The sequence below is a fragment of the Gastrolobium bilobum genome, unplaced genomic scaffold (genome assembly GCF_033153095.1).
Source record: "Gastrolobium bilobum isolate Gb01-03AN ecotype WA unplaced genomic scaffold, APGP_CSIRO_Gbil_v1 utg500, whole genome shotgun sequence".
Lineage (NCBI taxonomy): Eukaryota > Viridiplantae > Streptophyta > Magnoliopsida > Fabales > Fabaceae > Gastrolobium > Gastrolobium bilobum.
Genome location: NW_026896335.1, coordinates 406,971 through 429,041, shown reverse-complemented (window position 1 = coordinate 429,041; position 22,071 = coordinate 406,971). Strand labels below are relative to the sequence as shown.

Genomic DNA, 22,071 nt, shown 5'->3' with positions numbered 1-22,071 from the left:
GAAATTCGGACATTATCTGAAAGGAAAGTGCTAAATGCTAGATGGAAAACAAATATTACTAAGGTGTTTTACGAAATTACATCTGGAAACCTATTGTCAGTACCATGAGAAAAGGAGTTTTTCCTAAGAAAAAGAAAACATAAGAATTGTTACTTCAAATCCCGAAATTCAGGAAGTAGCCACTTTTGAAAGAGAGCATGTATTTAAGCACTTCAACTTTCCATTGAACTTGAAAAAGACGCCGGAAACTAAGTTTGCGGTGACCATGGTGTAAAACTATTTGTCTCAGGTGTAATATTACGTGTCAGTTGATTTAATTAATAAAAAGGGCATAATGGTAATTGACGGTTTAAGGGAGTTGGGAAGTTATTTATGAATAAATAACTGGTGACAGATTCAGTTATTATAAGAGTTTTTGGTAGTTTTCTGAGAACAGTATCTTCAGAGAAACTCTCCTTCATTGTCTGCCCATCATAGTTGTATCCAATCACTGTCAAAGAAGATACAAGTAGAGAAAAGGGTCAAGACTCTGAGAAAGTCATTCCACCATCAAAGTTCTTCCGCACTAATGGAGAAAGGTACACCCTTATGTGAAAACCATGAATTCTAAAGATCTTGTATCATGTTCTTGAATGATCATTGTTGAACATGTATTATTGATTTACTGATGAAATTAACTTACATGTGGTATCAGAGCATGTGTTTAAGGATTTGTGTTTTTCCATAAATAATTATAAATGAATTTTTGATTCATGAAAAGTTAGGGTTTTGAAAATAAAATTCACGGTTATTATTAAAAAACTCACGAAAGCCATTAATGGAATTCACGTATTGGACAACGTCATTCACATATTAGGCAATAACCATTTGGTTTTATGCACTGTACATTTTTTCGGTTTTGCCAATTATAAGATTTACTATCAACATTCAGATAAAAGGATTTAGATGTTTGAAGTTGGTACTTTTGGTATATGAGTTTGCTTTTCGGTTTTCGTGCTTATGGACAAAAAAGCCTCAATTGATTTGAATGAAATCGTGAACCACTGTTGGTATTACGGAAAAGTGAATGATATTGGATTTCATATTATTCTTGAAATCAATTAACTGTGCATCATGATTAATGGATTATATTGCCATTCGGTTTTCGGTAACAGTGCGTTGGATTTCACTTCCATTTACATATTAATGGATAATATTGCCATTCGATTTTCGTGTTTTGGAATACTGCAACCTTCACGGTTTGGAAACTTGTTTTTTATTTTTATTTTTTATTTCTCTAAACCGTAAATGCTTATGTGACGTGGTTGATTAAAATTAAATGTGAAAATTTAATCCTATTATTGTTTATGATATATTAAAGTTTTGGAATTAATTAGCGTAGATTTGTTAGTCACCAAAGTGGCCAAATCTTGAAGAGTTATTTTAATTTCAAATATTATGAATTTTATTTCAATTACCATGACTGTGATGCTGTGAATAGTATGATATAATTATTCATGTTGTGGTATATTGAAGTTCATTATTATAGAACAGTTAGGGATCAACCCAAAGGTTGATTATTTGTTTTATAAAATGAACATGGATGTTGGTATTGTTGGCATATTTCCTTGCATTTGGACATCCAAAGATGACAAATATTTATGATAGGGGTATGCATCATTGCCAAATTATGTGAAATTTATATAGCATCATTATAGTTAATGTTGTATGTTAATGGATCCCCAAAGGTGAACATTGATATGCATTGAAGTAAGTATAGTTGAATCTGTGAAGTATGTTAGTATATGACATGTATGACTCAAAGCATTAATGTTTTAAATGTTATTCCTTGCAGTACCTGTTGCTACACATTCCATGTTCTCAACTGTTACAGTTTTTAATGGTTTGAACTTCTCTGAATGGAAAGAGCAAATCCAATTTTACCTTGGGGTAATGGATATGGATATGGCTCTTAGAGAAGAGATACCTGGTGCTATTACTGATGAAAGCACTGAGGATGAAAGGGACCATTTTAAGAACTGGGAAAGATCCAACAGATTAAGTTTGATGTACATGAAAATGAGCATAGCAAGCAACATTAAGTCAGCTCTTCCACAAACTGAAAGTGCCATCGAAATGATGAAACTTGTGGAAGAGCGCTCCCAAACCGCTGATAAGTCTCTTGCTGGACACTTATGAGTACACTGACCACCATGAAGTTTGATGGTTCGCGTACTATGCATGAGCATGTTATTGAAATGACAAACATTGCGGCAAAATTGAAAGCATTGGGAATGGCTGTGGATGAGAACTTCCTGGTGCAGTTCGTATTGAACTCATTACCGTCTGAGTATGGTCCTTTCCAAATGAACTATAATACCATGAAAGACAAATGGAATGTGCATGAATTGCACAGTATGTTAGTTCAGGAGGAAACCAGACTTAAGAATCAGGGAGCTCATTCTATCAATTATGTAAAGCATCAAGGAGCTGAAAAGAATAAAGGAAAGAAGCATGAGAAGAAAGGAGGAGGAGGAGGACCCCTTAAAGTGAATGAGGCCTCTTCTTCTAAAATCCACAAAAAGGAAAGTAATGCAAAGATGAGGTGTCATTTCTGTAAAAAGGAAGGGCATTTCAAAAAGGATTGCCTGAAACGTAAGGCTTGGTTCGAAAAGAAAGGTAAGCCTAGTGCTTATGTATGTTATGAATCAAACCTGGCTGAAGTTCCTTATAATACTTGGTGGATTGATTCTGGTTGTACTACTCATGTTTCTAATACAATGCAGGGATTTCTTATGACCCAAACCACAAAGCCAAATGAAAAGTTTGTCCTTATGGGCAATAGAGTGAAAGTTCCGGTGGAAGCTGTTGGGACTTACCGTTTAATTCTCGATAGTGGATTTCATTTGGATTTATGTGAAACTCTTTATGTACCTAGTATATCTAGGAATTTGGTTTCAATTTCCAAACTTGATGTTGCTGGTTACTCTTTTAAATTTGGTAGTGGTAGTTTCAGTTTGTACAAGCACAATCATTTGATTGGTAATGATACTTTATGTGATGGATTATATAAATTATGTCTTGATAATCTTTATGCTGAAACGCTTATGACTCTGCATCATAATGTTGGTACTAAACGTGCCTTAATTAATGAATGTTCTGCTTACTTGTGGCACAAACGTTTGGGACACATTTCCAAAGAAAGGATGAAAAGATTGGTAAATAATGAAATCCTTCCGGATTTAGACTTTACTGATTTAAATATTTGTGTGGATTGTATTAAAGGAAAACAAACAAAACACACAAAGAAAGGAGCCACAAGGAGCACTCAGCTTCTTGAAATTATACACACTGATGTATGTGGTCCGTTTGATGTTAATGCTTTCAATAAAGAAAAATATTTTATCACTTTCATTGATGATTATTCACGTTATGGTTATGTCTATTTGCTGCATGATAAGTCTCAAGCTGCAAATGCTTTGGAGATTTATATTAATGAAGTTGAAAGGCAATTAGACAGAAAGGTGAAGATTGTCAGGTCTGATAGGGGTGGTGAATATTATGGAAGGTATGATGAAAGTGGACAACATTCGGGCCCATTTGCTAAATTTCTGGAAAAGCGTGGTATTTGTGCTCAATACACAATGCCCGGTACACCGCAACAGAATGGTGTATCAGAAAGGCGTAATAGGACCTTACTGGATATGGTTAGGAGTATGTTAAGTAATTCTTCTTTACCTGTTTCATTGTGGACTTATGCTCTAAAAACTGCCATGTACGTATTGAATAGGGTTCCTAGTAAGTCAGTTCCAAAGACTCCTTTTGAACTTTGGACTGGAAGGAAACCTAGTATAAGACACCTGCATGTTTGGGGTTGTCAGGCAGAGATTAGATATTACAATCCGCAAGAAAAGAAACTAGATGCAAGGACAATCAGTGGTTATTTCATTAGTTATCCAGAAAAATCGAAAGGGTATAGATTTTACTGTCCTTATCATATTACAAGGATTATTGAATCTGGAAATGCAAGGTTCATTGAGAATGGTGAAGTTAGTGGGAGTAAAACACCACGTAAAGTGGATATTCATGAAGTGAGAGTACAAGTTCCATTACCTTGTAGCTCTAGTAAAGTTATTGTTCCTTATGCTATTGAACCAATCAATAATAATGAAGGACAAGTTAATGATCCCACTACTTATAAAGAGATCATTGTTGATGAACCGAATGAACCCATAGTAGAAGAACCACAACAAATAGCATTAAGAAGATCTCAAAGAGAAATGAGACCTGCTATTTCTAATGATTATGTGGTATATCTACAAGAGTCTGAATTTGACATGGGTATTCAGGATGATCCAGTAACGTTTTCACAAGCCATGAATGGAGAAAATGGTGATAAATGGTTAGATGCTATGAAAGATGAGTTGAAATCTATGGAACAGAATAAGGTCTGGGATCTTGTTGAGTTACCAGAAGGGTGCAAGAGAGTTGGTTGTAAATGGGTCTTTAAGACCAAACGTGACTCTCATGGTAACTTGGAACGTTACAAGGTCAGACTAGTTGCAAAAGGATTCACTCAGAAATATGGCATTGACTATAAAGAAACTTTTTCACCAGTTTCAAAGAAGGATTCTTTAAGAATTATTATGGCATTGGTGGCTCATTATGATCTAGAGTTACACCAAATGGATGTGAAAACCGCCTTTCTAAATGGAAATTTAGATGAAGATGTGTACATGGACCAACCAATGGGATTCATAGAAAAGGGTAAAGAGCACATGGTGTGCAAACTTAAGAAGTCAATATACGGACTTAAACAAGCTTCACGGCAATGGTACCTTAAGTTCAATGATACCGTTGTTTCCTTTGGATTTAAAGAAAACATTGTTGATCGATGTATATATCTGAAGATCAGTGGGAGCAAGTTTATCTTATTGATTCTGTATGTTGATGATATTTTGCTGGCAACTAACGATCTTGGTCTTTTAAATGAGACTAAGAAGTTTCTCTCTAGTAACTTCGAAATGAAAGATATGGGTGAGGCAGCTTATGTGATAGGAATAGAAATATTCCGTGATAGATCACAAAGACTGTTAGGTTTGTCTTAGAAAGCATATATTAATAGAGTTCTAGAGAGATTCAGAATGGAAAACTGCTCATCATCTCCAGTTCCAATTCAGAAAGGAGATAAGTTTAGCCTCATGCAATGTCCTAAAAGTGAATTGGAACGAAAAGAAATGGAGGCAATTCCGTATGCATCATTAGTTGGGAGTTTAATGTATGCTCAGACTTGTACGAGACCAGATATTAGCTTTGCAGTTGGGATGTTGGGTAGATACCAAAGTAATCCCGGTATGGATCACTGGAAAGCTGCAAAGAAAGTTCTGAGATATTTGCAAGGAACTAAAGGTCACTGGATCATTTAATACGTGGAGGGGCCGTTCAAATATCAGCAAAGGTAGAGGAAATGACAATAGATTGTGCTCTCACTGTGGTAAGATTAATCATACCATAGATACCTGCTTCCTCAAACATGGATTCCCACCTGAATACAAAACTAGGAATCCACATGCTGCTAATAATGTGTCTCAAGCTTGTGTTACTTATCCTGCTGGCGAAGAGAATAATCAGAAGAATGCTTTTAACCAGATGTTCTCAGAAGAACAATATCAAAGTACCTTGAATTTGATTCAGCATTCGAAGCAAGTTGATGATTCCTCTGAGCACACTTCCAATCTTGCTCAGACTTGCACTTTTAATGTTGATACGACTGCTTCAGGTAATCATTCCTCCGAGCAACTAATGCAATAAAGCCTATTTCTCCACAATGCATAAAATTAGACCTGTTTCCATTACTCTTCCAAACAGTGCTAGTGTCCTTGCTCATTATTCACTATTCAGGAAAAGTCAATATTCCTGATACATTAACCTTGTTGAATGTACTATTTGTTCCTCTTTTCCATGTCATTTTAATTTCAGTCACTTAGCTCCTTAGAGATCTGCTTTAGTTTTTTGTCGCCTGACTTGTTCAATTCAACAGATCAAATCCTTGAGGACGATTGGTACTGCTAAACAGCAACATGGACTGTATGTTCTCAATCACCATCCACCATCTGCTGCAGCAAATTAGTGCCAAAATAAATCTTCAGACACAGCCAAACTATGGCATCTTAGACTTGGCCGCATTTCTAATACAACTTTACAACATATGTCTACTTCCTTCCCTGTATTCCAGCTGAAGTAGTCTCTCCTTGTGATCTATGTCATTTTGCAAGGCAAAAGAAACTTCCATGTTGTAATAGTCTCACTAACACTACACATGTATTTGAATTGATTCATGGAGATATACGGGACCTTACACAGTTTCTTCAATACATAGATACAAATATCTTCATATCTTGGTGGATGATTTCTCTCGTTTTACTTGAATCATTCTTATGAGAAATAAAAGTGAGACTCGAATGCATTTACAGAACTTCGCTGCATATCTTCAAAATAAGTAACCTTTTGGAGTGATAATGGGGCTGAATTTATGCTGATTTATTTATTTCTTATTAAAGGTATTCTCCATCAGACTTCTTTGTGTTGAATGTCCCATCAAAATGGGGTGGTTGAGAGAAAGCGTTAACATATTCTTAGTGTTACACGTGCTTTGTTCTTTCTAGCACATCTACCTTAAAAGTTGTGGACATATTTTGTGATACATGCTCTGCATCTCATAAATCGATTGACAATTCCCTTAATGCATAACAAGACCCCATCTGGAACTTCAGTTTATTTGATTCATTTTCATTCTGAGATTGTAGTTTTCTCTCGATCATAAGACATTTGTTGATTTCTTGGAAGAAAAACTTTCTACCTTGCTTTGATTTGCATGTGTTGTATTGTCAAATTTCAACATTATTTTCGTGCATATTTTTTTTATTTTTTTTAACTTTATTTGGTTTTTTAAATTTGTGGAAGAAAATCAGTGCACTATAGAACATTGGTTTTATATTGTTTTGATGCTGGATGAGCCTTGCAGGGGTGAACAGAAGCTTGATAGTGAAGACATCTCATTTATTAGAAATGGTTTTGGGGAAGAACACTCCAATCTTGAAACACAGGAAAATTCATTTTAATGCATTTGAATTGATGATCTATGTGGCTGGATCCAGGAAGCCCCTTTCCCACCCGTTGAAGTGGGAAAATGGGCTCCTTTAGATACTTTTTTTTTTCTTCTTCTTCCAAATCTCTTCGTCGATCTTGTCTATTTTGTAATTAAACAGAAAGAAAAAGGTAATCTCTCAATTATTTCTCATACTTGTCGCTCAAATCTGTTCATCCCAAAAAAAACACCAGTGCCAAGCCCGAACAATGACGGCCAGCTAACGGACGACTAGTGGCAGTAATGAACTCATTTATATCAGCTTTAGTAATGAACTCATTCAAACTTTGCATACGTCGGAAGCATCTCATCCCGCACATAAATAGAATACCATCCACAAAGTCCAAAGCGCGAGGGATTGTCGTTGCTCATATAATTCACGCTCACGATCATGTTAACAAGAAACATAAAAAGTATCCATTCTCATCCATTCCCTATTATCTTATATCTAGGTCCCAACACTTTGTTCCTACCGATCCCGTTGACATTTCTGCCTGTGGCTGTGAACGATAACTTAAATGCATTAAATATATCAAATCAAAATAGTTTATTTTAATTCGTAATTAAGATTCCGTTATTATTTCAAGACAAGATTCCGCAGAGAAATTGTAAACTGGTGCTGCAATATATTTAGTTGGTTCCGCACTAGGCTATTACGAATATACAAAGTGAAATTCGGACATTATCTGAAAGGAAAGTGCTAAATGCTAGATGGAAAACAAATATTACTAAGGTGTTTTACGAAATTACTTACATCTGGAAACCTGTTGTCAGTACCATGAGAAAGGAGGTTTTCCTAAGAAAAAGAAAACATAAGAATTGTTACTTCAAATCCCGAAATTCAGGAAGTAGCCACTTTTGAAAGAGAGCATGTATTTAAGCACTTCAACTTTCCATTGAACTTGTAAAAGACGCCGGAAACTAAGTTTGCGGTGACCATGGTTCCTCTATAGTGTATTCTTTTTCTTAAAGTTGTTCCTGTTTGGTCCTCGGACCAAAGACCAACCTCATGAAGATCCCCTTCTCTCCAGCATATGCTAACTGTTGTTCCTCCACGAGCTTTCAAGCCTTTCACAGAGCCATTTGGCCATTTCTCCAGGGGAAGGGCAGGAAGTAAGAAAAGATCGCCCAATGTACTCTGAACAAGCATTTCTGCAACTGCTGCTGAAAAACTGCCAACGAAAATATCCTGAGTTGATGTTCAATCTATCACTGCCTAAAACTTTCTTTTGGGGTTGGCAAAAAGTCAAGTGCAACAAGTTTGAAAGAGGATATCACCCAAAAATTGTGAAGTGAAGAACCGAATTCATATGATTTAGAAAATCACATTGATAATCATGTAATCAAAAGACAATAATATATATTTGAAACTAGCTATTCAACTCCAGGTATGTTGTTTTGGCATTTAATTATTCCTCGTCTGATTAAACAAATGCTTGATTGCTAGAGTGACTTCTTAAATTTGGAAATAACAATGATGCCAAGCCAATGATAATGCTACTGACTTGATTAAAATAAAGACACAAAAGTATCACTTTGATAGATAAGATATTTGATGTTTGTGTACAACTCTTAGAAACAAGTTACCCGAAGTTGGCATCGATCTGAAATGGTGGGTGTGCAGCAAATAAGTTACTGTAAAGTCCACTTTCAAATTGTCTCTCATGATCTGGATCCACCAAGTTGATCAAGCGCTTGATCATCTTATATGCATTAGAACTGTTATGCAGACGTGCCCAGCAAGCAGTTTTCCATGTAGTTGACCATCCTGGACCCTCCTCACCTGTTTCCAAATTTCAAGGATCATCCAGATAACTTTGTTTAAGAAAAGCAGGTAGCCATAATAGCTTCAGCATCCATCTGTCAACTGTAGCACAATTACTATTTATTTCTTTAAAATAAAGGAAATGTGCTTCCTTCATATGCATACTTCCTTTTACATGATGACATTCCCCCCCCCCCCCCCCCCCCCCCCAAGATTTAGAATCCTGTTGGTTGTAATTTTTTAGACTGTGGTACTTCGTATCAGGACTCTCACTATATAAGATCTCCATTTTACAAAAAGGTACAAAGAACAATACTGAACCATGCAGTTTATCAGAAATCAAATAAAGAAAAGAGAATTGTATTTCAGAATTCCAGCAAAACAAAAATAAGTAATCTAATTATTCAGCTTATGCAAACCTCGTTTATAAAGGCTTTTCTCAGCAGCTTCAAAAAGGGCTGGAGTTTCCTTAGAAGTAATCGTATGCCCTGGGAATAAACCAAATAGATGAGAAAGGTGCCGATGATGCACATCTGGATCCTTGAAATCTTTAACCTGTCTTCCACAAGCAAATCCATTATTTATCCAACAATTTAGCATATCAAAATTGACCATTGAATAAAGTAACATTCATCTTCCACATTTTAAGTGAAAAAATAAAATACCCATTCCATTATGGAACCATCCCTTGCAATATTAGTTGGACGTAGCCTTGGTTGAGCTTCACGAACTTCTCCAACAATATTATCCTTTGTTCTCCCCATAATCTGTTTTGAAAAAACTAACTTAAAAGGAAGACACAAATATTGTGTAAACAAAACATCAAAATTGTCTTATAATTTGTATGCTTTAGTTAAAAGTTTAGCAACTTCACCTCAGCAGCAGAAAGAAATATGGAAAAGACTTCTTTTACGATTGCCATATCCATTGTTGATGACTGGCTTACACAAGCAGGCTCACCGTTGGGAGAGATAAAATTATGTTCGGGGGAAGTTGATGGATTAGTTTCAAGATATCCTTCACTGCCTTCTATCAGCCAGCTCAACAGAAATGACACGCATCCTTCCAATAAAGGATATGCTTTATATTTGAGGAAATCCTATTAGAAAGAAATCATCAGTAAAATTTACCTTTGTCAGTTCCGGCTGAATATGTTGGAAATCTCACGTTGGTAGGTATTGTTGAGACCTCAAGTGTGAAGAATAAAGTCTCATTTTAGAAAAGAATAGACTACGTGAGAAGTGAAGTGAGAACCACATAAATAGAAGGATCCATGAACTTAACGTCTCACTACTTTTGGTTTAGACATGGCGTCAAACCCTCTTACTGTGGTGGATTGTCCCGCATTGTTATTGTTGGGACCTCAAATGGAAGACTCTTTTGCCATGGGTTTCCTCTAGCTGCCTAACATAATGTCAGTTTAGCAAAAGTTCATTTTAGCACATTATATACATGATTTTACAATTTCTTCTTCAATTATAATATTTAATAATATTTCAAATTAAAATTTAATATGAACCAGCTTATTTGCAAATATGTAAGGATAAGAGACTGCGTACAAAGAATTGCCCTCACCCCTAATGGGGAGTGGTTTTTTCGTCAACCCGAACTAGTTTGATATAAAAGTGTTGTTTATGTTATTTTGATTTCAAATTAAATTTTATATATTTTTTCACACTAAAGACAAAACTTTTGTTTAACACTATCAAAATAAAACTAATTCTAAAAAAAAAATTATAAGCATTCCTGAACATGAACTCATTCTTCCACAAGTTAAATCTTTCAAAATCTATGTACCAAAAAAAAAACATAATAATAAATCAAAAGTAATTCTTCACAAATTACCCAAACAAGCACAACATCCTACAATGGATTAAAATTTAAAGGACTCTCCTAAAGGCTACTAATTTCTGAACAACTAAGCTTTATATGTTCTCAACTAACTAAGCATAACATCAGAAGCTTGGATCCATCCGAACACTTACCTCATCCATTGTGTAAGCATAGTGCTCCCATAGATGGGTACAAAGCCATGCTCCACCCATTGGCCACAAGGCCCATACAACATCACCTTGACCTGCTGATGTTCTCGCCCATATATCTGATTTACTATGTGCCACCCAACCACTTGCTTGGTAGTTCACCTACAGCATTCAGTAATTGAATAAGAGAAATTCGAAAACATAAGCATGACAAATGAAAAAAATTCACAGGAAGAGCAAAAAATAAAGGAGCAATGACAATGAATGGACATCAAGATGGCTCAAGGCAATCTAACATTGCCTCCAATGTAAGGTAAGCAACATCTTCAACAACTAATCAACCACTGCCATGAGGTTGCTACTGTTTTTTAAAAAAAGCTTCTTATCAAATTGACTTCTTGGCATATGCATTTGACCCTTCATTTCTACTAAGTTTACTACTAATAATCAGATTGCAGATACTAGCCGTTGAACTTTAACATTAGGCTAACTTCAAGACAGCATCATGCTGAATTAAGATGGGCTTCAATAAGAACATAAAGAGGTAAAAAATACTTACATTTGCTGTTTTTCTGCCGTTCACAGACAGAAAGGAAATATAATCAAACAAGGGTTCTTGACACTCGCTAAGATTGCAAGGAAGAGAAGGCCAATAGTTCATCTCCACATTGATGTTCAAGTGGGGAGCTCCACTGGGACAAAAATAACGCCACTATTATTAATCTCAGATAGAAAACTAATGCAACGCTGCCTTGCAAATAAAGGGGGCAACATGAAAATAAAAATAGAAACCTGATTATCTTGAAATCTAATGACAGATTAGCAAGCCTCGATTAAAAGAATATCTATTCAAAATGAAATAGAATGTAAACATACTCCCACGCTGGCTCAAGATCTTTGTTCCAAATTCCCTGTAGGTTTGCCACCTGAGTTCCTGGGCGTGAACAAGAAATGAGCAAATAACGACCATATTGAAATAGAAGTTCCACCAGGGAGGGATCTTCATCAGTCCGAAATGATTTGACCCTCTCTGAAGTTGAAACCACTATTGCACTGTCCATGACACACAAACCAGCTATAGATGGTGTGAGCCTCTTTAACTCCAAAGACCCATCTTCTTCTGATATACTCTGCGTACTTCTCATAAGCTGCAGTGATACTCGGTGAAAAAGTTCCTGATAGTCATTTAAATGACGAGCATAAAGATCAGAATACGATAAATTGCTTATTGAGTTCAATGTACTCAAACACTCCGAAGTAGGTTCCTTTGTAGAATCCGAAGGTGCAGTAAAAGGCCCACCGAAGGAAGATGAAGCAACAAGAAGTAAAACAGCCCAATCTGAAGCCTCGACCTTCAAGTTCTTGTCATCCAAAATATTGATCACACCATTTCTATCACCAATCTTCAAGTGAAGAATTGCCGAGAATTGAATTCCCTGTGGATTGAGTTCCGGTGAGATCCTATTACCAGGACATCTTCCTTTCATTATAATCTGATTATTGCCATTTATGTAAGTATGATTAAACAACTTGCTTTGTAGAGAAACTGTAAATGATAGTTTTGCAGGTTTACTAGCAGAAATCTTTGTGACAATGACTTGATTTGGATAAGAGGCAAAGTGTTCCCTTTTGAATTCTACATCTCCCACGGAATATTTTACTTTGACTGTTGCAGTGTCTAGGTCTAGCTCTCTCTGATAAGTTTCTTCTTGAGAACTTGTAAGATGTGAATAATCAAATTCCAATTTGATATCACCAAGAAGTTGGTAGGCCTTGTCATGCATGACAAGGAAAAAAGAAAGAAAGAAAGAAAGAAAGTGAAATTATTAGTTGGAATGAAGCTGAAGATGGAAAATGAGGAATGTAATTGAAAAATGAAGAACATATATACCTCGGAAGGATTTCCTGTCAAGTGAGAAGCTGCAGCAGTAGCTTGAGGATAGAGTTGACGTTGAACGAGGTTTCTAACTTGTGAAAGTGCTTCTGGTGCTTTAGTGTTAGTATAGTCTCCGGGTGCCCCAGTCCAGAGCGTGTCCTCTGCAAAAACATTATACATATCTGAGTGAGTCAGTGAGTGACTCTCACCATTATTACAAATGAAATGAAATTGGAATTATTGCAGAAATGTATTATTTTATATACCATACCATACGTCCATACCATACCATTGAGCTGGATAGTTTCGGAAGAGATGCCTCCCCAAACCATGGCTCCCAACCGTCCATTTCCAATGGGAAGCGCATCGGTCCAGTGCTTGGCATCATCTCTAAACCTAATCTTCAGATTCACAGCTTCCATCGTGTTTCCAGTGTTCGTTTCTTCCTATCAAATAACAATTAACAATTAACTTGGGACTGTACTGTAATATTTCTGAGTTCTGACTGATGCTCCTAAATCCTAATATTGAGTAATATCATCTCATCTATCAACGAGAATAAAATGCTTTTGATTTAATAATAAATTTCCCTCTATATATAAATTGAATATGAACATGACCCACCCAAAACACGGATGTTTGAAAAAATAATAAATCTAACTTACGTTGTTGTTTTCAGTTGCAATGGAATATAAACACAGTGAAAGAGCTACCCATGACACCGAAATGGCCAATGCCGATGGGGAAGGGAGGGCCCCTTTGGCTTTGAGAGGGGTAAGCTCGTAGTCATCATTATGGAAATGTGTTGCACCAATCTTTCTTTCTTTCTATAGGAGACTGCGTACCACAGCACATTCAATGCAAAATGTTAGTAAAGAGAGCAGAGTGTCACTCTAGTCTTGGATAAGGCTCATCGAAAATATCTTCAGTGGAAGACTCCGTACATGTTTCTACTTTCTACTACTACTCTCGAGGTTATTTTCGTACCCATCCCCTTCCTTTCTTTTGAACAGTGATCAAAATATTACTTTTCATCAAGTTTTTTATCTAAAACGCAAATAATGTTATTTTTTAATCTGCCACGGAGGCAAGTTAGCTATCCGGTGTAGCGAACTCGATTTGCTGACGTGTCACATTTCTAGTGGATACCAAGTTCGCTACCCAATGTAGCGAACTCCATACTTATTTTTTTTTTAACTTGATACTTGTTATCCACCGGACATGTGACACGTCAGCAAACCGAGTTCGCTACACCGGGTAGCGAACTTGCCCCGTAACAAATTGAAAAATAACACTGTTCGCATAGCATTTAAGTAAAAAACTCGATGAATAATGACATTTTGGTCGGTGTTTCGTTTTCTTTTCTTTATTTTTTTTTTGGGTGTGACGAGAGAGTAGGTACTTCATAGTAATATTATTAGGGAGAAAGCTTTTTTTGTCCCTAATAAAAAAATATGTTCTTTGTTTTAGTTTTTTATAAAAAAAAATTAATCATTTAGTTCCTATGAAATTTAAAATAGATTTATTTTAGTCCTTTTCAGTAATTAATGTGGGTCTTTTTTGAATTTATAAGGGACCACGATTTCAACTTAATGAGTTCACTTTGAATTTCTTAGAGACCTCAGAACTATTTTTTTTTATAAGGAACTAAAGTGAGGATTGTATTTTTTGTTAGGGACCCAACAAAAACTTTACTCTATTATTAAACATGCGATGGACTTTACCAAGATACTCAATCAATGGCTTATTAATTCAAAAATCCTACACATTTTAAATCTTTGAAAAATTTACACAAATTTTTAAAAATTAGTTCAAGTGAAAAAATTGATACAGGTTTCAATGATCTAGTACTGGTTCAATTGCACAACCAATCCACTATCTAGATTAGATTGATTGGTGGTTCGATTCATAATTTAATTGGTCAGATTGACTAATCCGATCCGATTTTAATAACAATGTCGAGATCCATATGTAGATCCATCAAAATGGGTTATTCATAGATGGAAAGTGTGCTGAAATCATAGGAGCTTCTTATGGACAAGGGAGGGGAGGAAAATTTTATAAATGGCAGCCTCCTTCAATAGATTAGGAATGGAGGTTTGGGGCTTCCTTTTGGCGCTAAGTTGGCTTGGTCTAAAGGATACAAGCAAGTATGGATCGAAGGGAAATTCCTTATGGCAAAGAATCTCATTCATTAGAGATGTAATCCATAATACCCAATGTTTTCCTCAATGAATGTAACACTCCGTGAACTCCCGGTGTATTATTACTAATTATGATATTAAGCGCAGTTACAATTAGAGTAATTAGATTAAAATTTACGGATAAACTTTTTTGTTTCTACGTATAAATTATTTTTGTATTCAATTATCTCAAATACTTTAATCATTATTCGTAGATGAATTGGAAGTGTCATACATTAGTCTACAATCCCTTACTAGGTGGCAGAACTTACTTTGATTGTGTAGTGATAGCGTGTTGCATGTAAATTTTCGTCTATTTTGCGTGTTGTAGTGCTCTCATCAGGTATTTTTTTCTTCATTAGCGCGTTCATGGGGTTGGCTACTGCCTCTGCTATTTTGAGCGTGTTTTAGCTCCCTCAAGCGCGCTATACACGCTCGAGTAAGCATTTTCACATATTCATAATACACTTTGCACGCTTCCCAAACTATGGACATATTCCATTAAGGTAGTATGCTATCGTTTCGGGAACTCTTAACTTCTTTTTGATACCTAATTGACCATTTTGTCAATTTATGATAAGCATACATTGGTATACTTCATTTCATTTGAGCTACATATAACATACATATATCTTAGGCATTAAGCCATTTTATCTTACATAACTTGCATTCTAAGCTAACTCAATAACATACATTTGCATAGGCTCTCCATTACATAACTTGTTTCTTAAGGTATGGTGCCAATATACATTTTCCATACACTAAAATAACGTAGAATCTTATAAGTTATACACTTATATCTTCATAATCTCATATAAATATACATCATTGAATATTGAGACTACATAAGCCCTATACATAATCCTCTATCAAATATACATCAAGGCTTATACAAAATGTGGATATCTAAGCTATAAAATTATTCATTACATCATGTCATATGACTCCTTCAAAATCTGATTATATTTACACCAAAACAGTAATCATTAATGACATGCTAAACAATCATTGTTGGTACCTGAAATATAATCCACAACACGTGGTAAGATAAAAATCTCAATAAACTAAGGATCATTAGAGGATTACTTCACCCTTAAGTTCATTTCATGTGCATCAGCAGTAAAATAAGCATAAGCATATCATACATCATATCATATCATATGGAAATTCCAAGAGAGGTCCACAAGGGTTGTGTCTCTTAGGTATCTGACTTTAAGGAGGTCACCATAGGGTTGTGTCCAAGGGAAGTCCCTACTACTATGGTCTTTTCATGAAAGGTCCCAAAGACTATGTCTCATAGGCATTAAGTCCCAAGAAGGTCCACAAGGCTTGTGTCCAAGAAAATTCCATACATGCAAAATACTTTCAAGAGAGGTCCATAAAGGTTGTGTCTTAGGTGTTAACCATACAGAGTTCCACATAGGGTTGGCTCCAAGGAAAGCAAATGCATACATACATATAATCTACAGGTCAAAGATACATCTTACAGATACATTTATATCATTTATCATTTATTATTCATCATTTATCTTACAATGTATCATACTATGTTCTAATACTACAATGCACATCACTGTAACCATTACTCCAATGAATGTTCTTCCACAAAGATGTCACTTAGCAAAGCACTGCATCATCAACAACATGAAAATCACCATCAACAGATAAATTATCTGCATTTACTTCCAAAACGATGTCGTTTTGAGATTGAAAGATTAGAAAATTATAATTATAAAGACTATAATAACCCTGAAATAAATTAAAATTATAAAAATATAATAATATCCGTTCCAAAACGACGTCGTATTGGGCTTACTGCAGATAATTTATCTGCAGAAAAAGTGAACCCATTATTAATTCGTCTCATTTTATTTTGGGTTTAATGTTTATTTTATTGAATTAATATTTTTCATGTTGTAGGAGATAATTTTATTTTTCACACACACACATAAAAGTGTGTGGGGCCCATGTCACATAAAAATGAGTGGTTCCACTATTTTCTCGTTACAATAGATTCCATTTACTTTTACGTGAGTGTGACTGTACAAAAAAAGCATAAACATTAAATTCTTTTATTTTTTAATAGATCATTTGTTTAAACTTCGGAAAATATTAGCCTCATGTGATAGGAGACAGTAAGTCTCTTCACACACTCAAAAAGATGTGGGATCCACTTCAAATTCTTTTTTCTCTTTTTCTATGCAACGGAACTTATATGAATTTGTAAATTAACGTGAAATATCTTATCTTATGTTGCATAAGAAAATATAATCGGCTTTTTGACCATTTTGTCCCTTATTAATTAAAAAATAACCACTCTGCCCTCATTTCAAAACTATTTACTAATATGTCCCTATTTAATCGATTACAGATACACTTAATCGATTAACTGTTCAAAAAAATATATATAATCGATTACAAAAAAATTTAATCGATTAACTTTCGTGGCTTTGTAACAAAGTTGCATAGGAAACTTCTTGGAGATGAACTATTCAAACGAAGCAGAAGAGTGACAAGCTTGGAGCCCTCAAGCTTGAGCTTCCTTACATAGGATGCGTACACCAGAGCCAAAGAGTGATGATCTTCAACATGCTTTCGGATCTGATCCAACCTTGGCCTCAGAGGATCAGTTTTCAAAGCAAGCATGGATCTACTTATTGATTCAAATCCATGTGCATCTCCATCAAAACTCTAGCTCATAATCAAATCATTCAACAAATTAATTAAATCTCTTTCAAAACAGAGACAGTCCCTTTCTAGTAAGATTTCTTGTCAGATTTTCAGTTTGTTTCCCATGAAAGTAGCATAATAACAAATTAATCTGGTTCTATCATGGCTTCCTTTCACTGCTCAAATTTTCTGTTTGTTTGCCAAGAAAATAACATAATTAAATCACCACTGGATCCAGCGAAAGTCTTATCCTCATCCCATTTGAATCCAGATAGCAAGATCTGCTTTTTTTTTCTTTGAATTAAATAAACCCAGAAACAAAAAAGAAACATAAATAACAAAAACTCTCTGTTTACTCGAAAAACAAACAATGAAAATGCACTAGGATATTTTTACTACCAATTTTTTTTACTACCACTTCACTATCACTTTAATCACCATTGATTCAAAAGTTATTTTTTATCTCTGTCTTCGTTCAACTTTTCCTCACAAAAGCAGATAATATGAAATTAAAGTGTAAAAAAAAAAAAGCTTACGATGTTGTGGGTGGTAAAGAGGAAATAGAAAGTGAAGAAAATGCAGAGAACAATGAAAATGGTAAAGTCCGTTGAGAGGCTCAAGAAGAGGATTTGATCTGATAAGAGTTGGGTGGAAATACGCAAAAGGAGAAAGTTTTGCAGTTTTCCTAAACCAAAGTCACTGAAAGTTAATCGATTAAAAAAGTTTTGTAATCGATTATAAAAAATTTTGTACCCTTAATCGATTAAATGTCTTTGTAATCGATTAAATAGGAGTAAATTAATATATAGTTTTGGAACGATGGCAAAGTGGTTATTTTTTAATTAATAAAGGATAAAAAGGACAAAAAGCCAAATATAATCCCTTAAACTTTTACTAAAACATACTGCGTTTGAGGTTTTTTAATTAAAAAAAATTGGATCTTTAACCGGGTGGGCTAGACTACTTCGAAGTTCGAAACTAAGAACATGTTTGAATTTTGTTTTCAAAAATAATTTTTTAATTTTTAAAACAAAAAAAACTTGTTTGATAATGTTTATTTTATAAGATAATTTTAAAAATTATAATTATTTTTAGTTTTTAGAATTAAATTTAGAAAACAGTTTTAAAAAAAATCCAAAACACACGCATTTCTTTAACTATTTTAGAAACAATTTTAAGAAGAAAAAGAGTAAACAATAAAACACAGTCGTGCGTGTAGGCCGTAAACATTTTTGTATTTATTTGTATTGAGTTTTGGAGCACTGAAAAGTGAAAAGTGAAAAGAAAAGAAATGGAGAAGGCGCTGAGAGCGTACGCGGAGGTTCTGAGGCTGGTTAGGTGTTTGCCTAAGGACACGAGGGCTTATTATGCCAAATACGCTCGCGAGAACTTCGTCAATTACCGTGAAGTCGATGCTACTGATTCCACTACTCTTCATGAGCTCTTTCAACGCACCTATAATCATTCCCTATGGGTCCTTCATAAGGTGTCCACTTCCCTCTTCCCAGCTTTTTCTGTATAAATATAATGCCATTTAATTGTGCATCCAAATTTGGGCGCTTTTGATGCTTATTTTCTGACCCATTTCCAATCGGATGCGATTGCAGTATTCGGTTGAAAAATCTGCCGCGGATAAGCTAAAGGGGATATGTTGCACTTAGTGCATGTGTGTATCGCAATGCCTGCCAAATGTTTGTTGTTATTTCCCACTCAAGACCAAGGATAGTTTTTGTATTTATCTCCTTGCCCCTCTTCCAATTGTGAGATTTTTTTTTTTGTAAAAACCAATTGTGAGATTTTGTCACGTCACTGTGATCGCTAAGCTTCCTTGTTTTTTTAATTCTAAGTGTCAGGTCAGGCCGTTACTGCACCCTTCATAATAATTTGCAGTTGAATTAGTGTTCATTTTTAGCAACCAACGCATTGATTAATGTTCAAAGTATTACTTGTTATGTTAGTTGTCACGATATGCAAGATAATTAACTTGTTAGTGTTGTAATTGCTCGTTGACACATAACATGATATAAATTTTTGGGAAAAGTTCAAAATGTCCTCTATGATATTGCTTACACCCTTATGTTTTTTTTGTTTAATCACTTAATTCCCAATATTTTTTCCATCCATACTATTTCTTAACACTGTTAGGAACTTAACTAAGTATATATATTTTATTCTATTTAGAAGAAAAAAACAAAGTGATAAAAAAAGAAAAATAAGACCAAATATTATGAAAACTTAGAACACTTAATAAAAGCCTAAAACAAAAAAATAAAATGTGTCTAAATAAAAAAATAGAATAAAGAGAAAAAAGTAGAAGAAAAATAAGGTCAAATATGTTAAAAATCACAATAATGATAGAAAAGACTAAATTTTTGTAAAAATAAAAATAGTTCAAAAGAAAAAAAAATATTGAAGACTAAAAAATAGAAGAAAAAATAAAGATAAAAAAAATAAAGCAAAAAGATGTCACAATTATGAGTTTTCAATATATTTGAATTTTTTTATTTTTAATTTTTTTGTACTTGATCTATTTTTTTTTATTTAGATATGTTTGGTTTTTTTTTTCCATTTTTATTTTTTTAGCTTTTTGGTCTATTTTATTTTGAGTTTCTCTTCTCTTTTTTTAGTCTTGTGCCATCCCATTTACTCGAGATTTTTGTAAAAAAAAAAAAATTAAAAAAAGAGAGAGAATAAAATAGAGATATAAAAAAGATCATACATATCTAAATAAAATGAATAAAATAAATTGAAAATAAAAAATCGAATATATTGAAAATTATAACTATGATTTTTTTATTCTATTTTTTATTTTATTTTTTTATCTTGATTTTTCTTTTATTTTTTGTAGTCAGTATATATATTTTTCATTTAGACTATTTGTTTTTTAATTTTAGTTTTTCCTATAACTGTTGTGATTTTTAGCATATTTGGTCTTATTTTTTCTTCTATTTTTTTTGTCCTTATTCTATTTTTTATTTATTTAGACACATCTGATCTTTTTTTTCTTTTAATCTTTTATTAAATATTCTAAATTTTTATAACATTTGATCTTATTTTTCTTTTTTTATTACTTTCTTTTCTTCTTCTAAGAAGGGTAAAATAAATATATTTAGTCAAATTTTTATCATTGTTAAGGAGAGACTGGATGAAAAAAATCATAAGAGTTAAGGGTTTGATGTTTGTCATTTTAAATGACATAAGTTATGCTATTTTAGGAGAGAGATAGACACAAGGAATAAAAATCATTATGGAGAAAGTGGGTGGTTTTTTTTAAATTTAAATTTAAAATAAAAAATTATTTTGTGTCTATCTTTTTCTTAAAATGACATAATTTTATGTCATTTAAAATAACAAACACTTTTTTCAAGAGTTAAAATAATAAAAAAAAGTACGAAATTATAAGGGTGTGCATGACAACCTTCCCGGAATCATTTTTTTTTTAATTTATATTCTCGGAAACAAAAAAGGATATGAAACTCGTTTGGTAAAATCAGTTTATTTTTTTGTTCCCGGGATGAACCGGTTTAATTTTTGTGTTGGGAAACAGAAGAAAGAATAAAAAAATTTCTGTTTTTCGTTACCGGGCACAAAATGAGAAACATTTATCTCTCTCAATCACTCTCCACCTCTACCATCATCACTACCGCCACCATCATCCCAACACGACTGCAGCCACCATCGCCGCCGCCGCCATCGTACCACTAGTGTCGTCGTCACCACCCCTCACCACTGTCACCATTACCACCACAACTACCATCGCCGTCGCCACCACCACCACCACCACTATCACTGTCACCATCGCCATCAACTACCACCACCATCATCGCAACTACTGCCGTCACCGCTACCATCGCCATCACACGCCACTGCCACCACAATTACCATTGCCTCAGCCACTACCGTCACCACGCCGCCGCCGCTGCTGCCACCAACCACCACCACCATCGTCACAACCATTACCGTCACCACCACCACCATCGCCACCATTACATCACCCCCGCCACTACCATCACCATGCCATCGCCACCATTACCACCACCACCACCACCACCATGATACCTTCACAACCACCACCACCATGCCATTGCTACCATTGGTTCCGCCACCAACCACCATACCCACCATCATTGTCGTAGTCACTGCTGTCACCTTGTTGGGTATGGCTCATACTTCGCATGCTGATGAGGGCCCTAATTATCGGGATCAGCAGAAAGACAACTGGGGTTCCGCTCCCAGATGAGAGGGCCCGCAAAGGCTAGGTACTGTTGTGGGTCTCTGTTTTATTGTAATTTTCTTAGCAGTTTGGACTTGGGCCCATGAATAGCTGCTGGTAGGGTTTTGTAATCCTATTTATATTTGCCTTGTAAACCTAGAGACTTGTAACGAGTGGCGGTGGGGTGAATATAGTACAGACAAGCTGGACGTAGCCTAAATTGGGTGAACCAGGGTAAATCGCTGTGTCTATTCTC

At 34.8% G+C, this 22,071-nt stretch overlaps 2 protein-coding genes across 3 annotated transcripts; one reads left to right on the top strand and one right to left on the bottom strand.

Annotated features, from left to right (window-relative positions):
- Positions 1-7,760: 7,760 nt before the first annotated feature.
- On the bottom strand, positions 7,761-13,583 carry LOC133299078 (alpha-L-fucosidase 2-like). 2 transcript variants are annotated; one of them, XM_061498497.1, is made up of 11 exons: positions 13,415-13,583; positions 13,039-13,195; positions 12,765-12,910; positions 11,750-12,645; positions 11,433-11,565; positions 10,877-11,035; positions 9,766-9,990; positions 9,557-9,658; positions 9,311-9,446; positions 8,714-8,909; positions 7,761-8,298 (listed from the first exon to the last, which is right to left on the bottom strand). In XM_061498497.1, exons 2-11 carry the CDS (start codon positions 13,169-13,171, stop codon positions 7,968-7,970), a joined length of 2,457 nt encoding a protein of 818 aa, XP_061354481.1. In that variant the 5' UTR covers positions 13,172-13,195; positions 13,415-13,583; the 3' UTR covers positions 7,761-7,967. The 2 variants fall into 2 exon arrangements, with proteins under 2 accessions (XP_061354481.1, XP_061354482.1); XM_061498498.1 differs by having other exon boundaries at positions 8,026-8,290.
- Positions 13,584-18,848: 5,265 nt separating this feature from the next.
- On the top strand, positions 18,849-19,530 carry LOC133299166 (LYR motif-containing protein At3g19508). The gene is made up of 2 exons (XM_061498607.1): positions 18,849-19,088; positions 19,210-19,530. Exons 1-2 carry the CDS (start codon positions 18,894-18,896, stop codon positions 19,261-19,263), a joined length of 249 nt encoding a protein of 82 aa, XP_061354591.1. The 5' UTR covers positions 18,849-18,893; the 3' UTR covers positions 19,264-19,530.
- The last annotated feature ends 2,541 nt before the right edge of the window (positions 19,531-22,071 follow it).

Excerpts from the sequence above, each read along its gene's own strand:
- LOC133299078 (XM_061498497.1), bottom strand. The coding sequence starts at position 13,171 with ATGGAAGCTGTGAATCTGAAGATTAGGTTTAGAGATGATGCCAAGCAC. Across the intron at positions 12,646-12,764 it reads TGACAGGAAATCCTTCCGAG|GCCTACCAACTTCTTGGTGA; the intron begins GTATATATGTTC and ends ATGCATGACAAG. Across the intron at positions 8,299-8,713 it reads CAGATCGATGCCAACTTCGG|TTTTTCAGCAGCAGTTGCAG; the intron begins GTAACTTGTTTC and ends TTTCGTTGGCAG.
- LOC133299166 (XM_061498607.1), top strand. The coding sequence starts at position 18,894 with ATGGAGAAGGCGCTGAGAGCGTACGCGGAGGTTCTGAGGCTGGTTAGG. Across the intron at positions 19,089-19,209 it reads CCCTATGGGTCCTTCATAAG|TATTCGGTTGAAAAATCTGC; the intron begins GTGTCCACTTCC and ends ATGCGATTGCAG.